This window comes from Limulus polyphemus, unplaced genomic scaffold, assembly GCF_000517525.1.
Source record: "Limulus polyphemus unplaced genomic scaffold, Limulus_polyphemus-2.1.2 Scaffold1395, whole genome shotgun sequence".
NCBI classification, from domain to species: Eukaryota; Metazoa; Arthropoda; class Merostomata; order Xiphosura; family Limulidae; genus Limulus; species Limulus polyphemus.
In genome coordinates, this window is record NW_013667005.1 from 265,839 (window position 1) to 273,674 (window position 7,836).

Here is a 7,836-nt window from a genome sequence, read left to right on the forward strand (position 1 = left end):
GAATATATATATATATATATATATATTATTTTGTAAACTAGTGAAGTGTGTGCTGTTCATTTAACATTGAATTTATCACCAACAAGTTGCAGACATCTATTGTAGAAGAATCCAAAGCCCAACAACAACACTGTATATATTTATACTATTAAGAAGTATAAGTAAAAGCCTTTTATTTGGTGAAATAGACGAATTATATTATAAATTCTGACACTAGCCAATAACCTCATTTTAAATACAGGTGTCTCAGTCACTAAAAGGACTGTAAGAAACAATTTGGCCCAGTAGAGCCTTAATGAGCTTGTGGTGGTATAGAAACCTTTGCTGTCGAGAGAACCAAAAGAAAAGGCTGAAATTTGGCGATGGAAATGAAATAGTGGGATGAACAGATCTGATAAACTGCTGTGTTTACTAATGATTTCAATTTAAGTTATTCAGCAATAAAGAAAAGCAACATATAAAAAACAAAAATGGGAACAGTACCACTACCAATGTACAACAGCTACAAAAAAATATAGGGGTGAATTTATGTAGCTTATTTGTGGTAATTCCTACAACAGTATTGGAGACTTAGTGATATTTGATGAAATATTGACAGTAAAGATGTACAAACAGATCCCAGTGAACTATGGCATTACATTAGGAATGCACTTAATTGTGTTTCGACAGAATAATGATCCTAGGCATAAGACTGATGTGGTGAGAACCTACTAGGAGAGGAAATTGGTAGTTGGAATGTTAGAACTCATTCCTTATCCTGCACAGAGTTCAGATCTGAATGATTTTGGACTAACAGGAATAAAGAGCAGGTTGTGAAGCAACCAAGATATGTGGACTTGTGTGACATGCTACAGAATATATTAATGAAAGATGTACTTTCATCAATAAATTTTGTAACAGTATGTTGACCAAAAATCCTGCTCTAAAGAAATTTTTGAGCTTGCACACCAAATACTAGTGTATGTAGTTATATATTTGTATTCTATCTTTATAGTTCATCTGATTCTAAGTCTGTAGACCTAATTAAGCTTCGATGCTTTTATGTAACAAATCTTTCTCCTGTAATAGTTATTTCAAAATTGTTTATTTCTGTTACTGTACATAAAAATGAATGTCATTAAAATATGTAGTAAGAACTACTATCTATACGAAGCTGTTATTATGTATTTTGTAACAATATAAGGTATATATATTTAACAATGTTAAATATCTTTGTTTTAATTTTAGTCTGTTGTTGATGTTGGAAACAACTTGTTGGACCAGATGCAGGATGAGTCATGGCAAGAATTACCTCATGATAAGCAGAAATTGGTGGCATCTGATCTCTTACTAGGCTTACAAGAGAATGCACATTTATTGGCTGATATGCAGAAAGGAGGAGCTCTTTTTCGACGTACTCAAAAAAACTTGTGTACGTTTCTCTTGTTTACTATATTAAATGTGTGTATATATATAAACATCTGTAATGTTGAAAACCATGCAACTTGGAATGTTTTTCTAAATGCCATATCTAATTCAGGTATATAAAGATTTTGATTAACATAAATTTCAATATAGATGGTGCATTAATATTGGTGGGGGTGGTCACATGCTATATACATGTTTAAAAGTAGCACGAAATTTGTGGGGTGTGTAGACTGGTGAGCTGAGTGTTAATTTTTTAGTAATACTTAGGAGAGCAGAAAGATGATCGATATAGCTTTGTGGGAGAGAGGTAAGTACCTATTGGTAATGAAAATGTTAACTTTTGTTGTGCGCTGACATTTTGATATTTTGAAACACAGAATAAATTTGTCCATTTTTTAATCCTATAAATTAGCATGACATGATATGTTGTGTAAAAATTGTTTAAGAGTAATATTACAGCTTTGTCATCGGGTTAATAAAATGATCATCCTGTGACATCATAATATTAGCACATTTTGTTATATTCTGCTAGAGAACAGAGGTTTTAACATTATATTTACTGTTAGTGTTGCACATTTATTCCTTTCTACTTGAATTAAATTTGTTATGCTCAAAATATTGTGTGTCATTGTATAACCCTCTTGTCTTTTTTACACATTCTGTTAGTGTTGCACATTTTATTCCTTTCTACTTGAATTAAATTTGTTATGCTCAAAATATTGTGTGTCATTGTATAACCCTCTTGTCTTTTTTACACATTCTGTTAGTGTTGCACATTTTATTCCTTTCTACTTGAATTAAAATTGTTATGCTCAAAATATTGTGTGTCATTGTATAACCCTCTTGTGTTTTTTACACATTCTGACCTACTAATAAAGTTGTTTCTAAGCTCTAAACATAAAATAGTATTACAGAGGATGTAAGTGAAAATTTGGAACAAAAAATACATACTATGTTACCCATATATTTTGTTGAATCATTTTTTCATTCTTTTTCTTGAAATACTGGTATTTTCATGCGTGGAATAATGGAGAGTTAAATATAATTTTTAATTTATCTTAATGATTTTATAAGATGTATATTAGTACAACATATGAATTGCTTCATTATCAAACTAATTAGATGTGCTGGCAGAACATATAATACCATAATTACCAATTAGTTTCTATAAATAAGCAGTACATTGTAAAACAGACAGGTTTGACTAGTGATCTGCGTAGTTGAGATTATACACCTTTTTTTTATTACGATTGTTTTCTACAGTGGCTTCTGTACAAGTGATTGAAGTTCATGAAGTGAAAGATATCACCTTCCCTCGTCCAGAAGATATCATGGACACCCCATGGAAACACATGAAGGATTCTTTGTACTTGCCAGCACAATCACAACTAGAGCATGCCAAAACAGGTGAATGTAATAATCAATATAACACTGTTTCTTTCTCTATATGAAACTCACAAAAGTTGTTTGAAGCATTTATTAATTATTATGAATGCATTCTTTAATGTAAAGAATGATTTGGTGATTTAAAATAAAACCTAAACTTTTTTATCAAATTAATAAATTGAAAAATATTAATGTGAAAATAGTGATATCTGAAAGTCTGTATATTAACTTTAAAATTAAAACTCCCTGATACCAAATTCTGATACTATATCTTACCTCCTTGTGCTGCCCTCTGATTTTGCAATTTTTTCACTCAACACTTAGCTTGAGGCCTCCACCTAAACTCTCATGTTTTCATGTGCTATTGCTGTGCTGTAGCATGCAAGTGAGAAGGTGACAACAGTAGTGTGACACACTCTTCTAGTAGAGGTGATTCCATCTATTCTGATTGTACAATTATCACTTCTCAATTTTGCACTCACTTGTTGAGACATGTATTTTTTTGCCAGAGGTTTAAACTTCAATTTCTGACATTTTCTTTTTGTCTTTATCTGGATTGTGGAATGATTATTTTGATTGTTCCTTCTTCCTTTCCACATTATGAACTCATAAGTTGATGTTAATGCTACTTTGTCTAGCATGGATCCACAAGATCTTATTCATGCTGGACAGACTACAGCAATGGCATCAGGCTAATCTCTGTCTGTCAAAAAGGTGTCGGCCATAGTGAGTCTATAGACCTACATGCAGCCTGATCCATCTTGTGACCTGGAGACAGAAATTCCCTTACCTGTGGATCTGATTCATGAGGATAGTGATTTTGACAACCATTTTTCTCCATCTGATTTTGCTGCACCTTTCTGGTCCATTTCTCATCCTTCTTGGATAAGGTTTCTCAGGTTTATTACATTTTGTTCCTTGCTTCTGTGTTCTTTGATTCTTCCCCTTCCCTGCTGCATTCTGGCCTTGTTACTGATTCTTTTGTTTTCACTCCTTCTACCAATATTCAGGTCCATGCTGGTCAGTTTCTCTTTCACCTTCATGCTGGAGCCAACATACCTCATTTTTCCTTTCTTGATCTATCAGTGGGCTGAGTTTAGGGTTCTTGACTCTCAGAATTTGGGTTTGCTTATTCAAGTCTTGGGGTCAGATCCCTTATCTTCTCTTCATTTGTCCTTATCCTAATCTTCTCATCTTTGTCTCTGGCTTACTACTTTATTACAATAACTCTTCTATTCACCTTCTTTCTGAGGCTATCCACTGTTCACCTGAAGGATTTTCAGCAGACAATCATTCTTGTTTCTTTTCTACGATGGCATGTTTATCTATTTCTGCTTTATCTCTCCATACATAGTGACTTCGTTGTTGGGACTTATTAGACAGGGATGCCCTACTTTCTGAAGTGCATTCACTGGCCTCTTACCTCTGGGACCTTTGTTTGGTTTGTTTCCTTCGCTAGTCTGTTTTTAGGGGTTCTCTGGAATCTTTTATGGAGGCTGTGTACCAACACTCTTCCATTTGTTCTCTAGTTTATTGTTTATTGCAAGCCTCTCCTGCACATCTTACTGTATCCTGTCCTCCAGCTTCCTTTCTTCTGGTATGGTAGGTGCATGGTTGGCTCAGTTTGCAGACCTGTGGCATCAACTTGCAGTTGATTGTTGGGTCCTTCAAGTGTTATCTCCTTTGTCTCCTGTTCCCATCTTTTTCCCCTCTCCTTGGGATCCAGTTTTTTGCAAACATCTGTACGAAGCAGTGTTGGATCTCTTGGCAAAAGATGCTATTGATTGGGTTTTCCTTCTTTTTCCAGATTTTTATTATCCTCTGTACATCATCCCTGGAAAACAGGGGTTTAGTATCCAGTTATAGATCTTTCGAACCTCAATTGCTTTGTTGACCTCCCTTGTTTTACCACGGAGTATTTTCTCACCTTCAGATGGTCCTTCAGTCCAGGTCTGTGGATGACCAAGGTTGATGTCTCGGATACTTACCTTTATAGTCACATTTTTCCAGCTTCCTGATTGCTTCATACTGGATGATTCGGCCATGGTTTCCTCTATTGAACTTTCTCCTTTCTTTTTCACTACCTCTGTCATGCTCCATACTCCTTCATCCTCATTCCTCCTTCTCACATCTGGCAGCATCGGCACTCCATTTTCATGCATGGGTTTTGTGTGGTCTGCAATGCTTACTGGTGAGATGGGGTATTCCACAAGGCCACTGGAAGTTTCCTTACTTTATTTGCCAAACAAGGCCCTATCTAGACTATACCTACTCATGGACTATCATGATTAAAGCAGTGTTGGGATAACTGCCCATCTCTGTAGTTCTAGTTGAATAAACTGTGACTGGCCTATTTTAAAAACAGGGTTTTGTGGTCATCCATTGCACTGTTCTTCTGAGCTCCCCAACATGCTTTCACCCCCTCCTTGTAGTTGAGTATGGGAGTCCTTGCCATTCACCAGATCCTAGTTACTGGGGTGGTGGATTTGAAGGCTTCCTCCTGTGTGTGACCTAATCCACTCAGTGGAGAGTAGGGCAGTGGTGTTCTGTTTGTGTAGATGATTTGAACCCTAATCCTACTGAGGAATAACGAAAATTTCCCAATATTGCCTTTTTTGGACTGAAGATGACCCACCACATACAGTTCACTCTTCTGATTGGCTTTCTCCCCATCCTGCTGCTTCCTGGATCTTAGTTCCCAGATGGTCTGGTGTTGAATAGGCACAGAACTCGCTAACATAGTCCTCACTCATGTTGTTGGTTGGGGCTCTCCTCCTACCATAGAACAGAAGAAAAATTCTCAATGCCACATGTTTTTGGATTGGAATCAACCACCCACATTTTCTTTCCACCATTCTAATGTTGCCCAGATGTCAGTTTCCTGGGTGGCCTGGTGCTGGATGTGTACAGGGTTAGCACACATGGGCACTTCCTAGGTTGGTAGAATGGAGGTTACTTTAACCGTTTGCTTCTTCGTATAGAGGTGAAGATGGTTGGGACCCTTCTCCTAGCATGGACTGGAAGAAAAATACCCGTGCGTGCCCCCTTTACTTTTCATGGTATAGGGTGTCAACACTTCACGGGTTCTCTTTGGGCACTTCCCAAAGGGAACTCATCTAGATAACTTTTATACAGGTCCCACCACCACTTCATTGTGAGATTCTAGCTAATATATTAGCAAAGCTAAGGTATTGTATTGGAAGTTAACATTTTCCAACACAGAAAATTTATTTTTGGTAGATAATTACCTCCTGTCACACATCATCCCTAATGCATCCTTTCTTACCTAATATTGAAGTGGTGATTGAACAATCAGTATAGTTGTGCGAGGAGGGTGTGTCACATTCCTATTGATGGAGGGTTGTTGCATGCTCATTTGTATGCTACAGTGTAGCAGTAGTATGTGAAAACAAGTGAGTTTAGATGGGAGTCTCAAGGCTAGTGATGAGCAAAAAAATTTTGCACAAATAGTTAATATCTGAGAGGAGGTAAGTATCTATTGGAAATACATTTTCAATGTTGATAAATGATAAATTCTGTCTACTTATAGGAGCTGTTTTAAAATTAAAAATGTCATAGGTGCTTTCAAACTTGTGGCAGATCATCTTTCCTGACCCAATCAGGTTTTCCACGAAGGAGTTGTCCCTTCATCCTTGTTTTTCAGTGGCTTTGTGATCGGTGGGATATTCCTCATATCAATGCATTTTCCACTGCCCTCAATCACCAGTTAGCTTTGTTTTGTTCCCTGGTTCCCCATCCTTAGGCTTTGGCTATAAATGCCTGCAGCCAGGATTGGTCAATCAAGTTCCTTTATATTTACCCTCCTATCCGATTGCTTCATTGGGTAGTCTTTTTTATCCATTCAAAGTCCTTCTAATTGCTCCTTACTGGCCTGCTCTACTCAATTACTCCAGCTACTATTCCTCTTCTTTTATTCCCTGAACTTCTTCGTCAACCCTAGTTGCTGGTTCTGCATCCCCCATCTTCATGCTTGGCTTTTGTCCAGTCTCTGGTGAGGAGATTCAGTTTCTCATGTTGGGTAGCATCTCATTTAGCTCATTCCATTCATCCTTCATCCATGGCAGTGTATCAACAGAAATGGAATGTTTTTCACACCTGGGCCCTGGCTCAGGGTATCTCAGCTTCTCGTCCTATGTTGGTATCTCTGAGTTTCTTATGTGGCTTTTTGAGAAGGGGTCTTTGGTCTCCTCGATATTGGGTTATCAGGCAACCCTATCCCATGCTTTCCATTTTTCCCATTACTGTGGGGTCTTTCTTTCTCCTGTCCTTGCCATTTTGATCTGTTCTTTCTGGATCCATTGGCCACCTAGCCATCTGGTACTTCCAGATTGAACATTAATATGGGACTCCATTCCCTTACTTTATCTCCATTTGAGCCCATTGCTTTGTGCTCTTTGTTTCACCTCTCCCTGCCATAACTCAGTTGAAGAAATCAGTATGGTTTGGTTTCAAATTAGGGTTTTGTGATCACCTATTGCACTGTTTCAGGTATAGCAATTCTTCTGGACTCTCCAACACATTTTCCCATCCCCTTTCATCCAGTGGAGTATGGGAGTCCTTACCACTTGCCAATTCCGAGCTGCTGTGGTGGTTGACCAAGGAGGCATCCTGCTGGATTGGTTCCACATAGATGGCTATAACCATTCAGTTCAGAGCAAGGTGGTGGTGTTCTGCTGATGTAGAAGGTGTAAAGTCCTCAAGATTGAGTGACACATAACACAGAGTGAGACGTCTACATGCAGTTCACCCCTTCAGTTGGGTGCCCTCATGCAGATGTTGGTACCCCATGGGCTAGTTTTGGATATTGAGTGAACCAATCAACATAAGTCTTCACACAGGTTTGGGGCTATCCATCTTTCTCCCTCGATTCTTCCTTCTGTGTAGTGGGTCACTCAGCGAAGAGGTTTTGGATGTAGTTGACTTATTGAGTATGGTCTGTCGCACCCTAGCCATTCTACATCATGGGATGCATCCTCTATTACCCACTTTCCTTCTGCTGGGATTGAGTTTCTATATTTATCT

General features: G+C 37.8%; 1 protein-coding gene across 1 annotated transcript in view; it reads left to right on the top strand.

Annotated features, from left to right (window-relative positions):
• LOC106463394 (latrophilin Cirl-like) overlaps window positions 1–7,836 on the top strand; it is a 122,064-nt gene that overhangs the window by 89,504 nt on the left and 24,724 nt on the right. Inside the window, exons 9-10 of the mRNA XM_022390872.1 lie at window positions 1,228–1,411; window positions 2,671–2,814. Of these exons, the coding sequence (XP_022246580.1) occupies window positions 1,228–1,411; window positions 2,671–2,814 (328 nt within the window). The remainder of the gene's footprint in view (window positions 1–1,227; window positions 1,412–2,670; window positions 2,815–7,836) is intronic.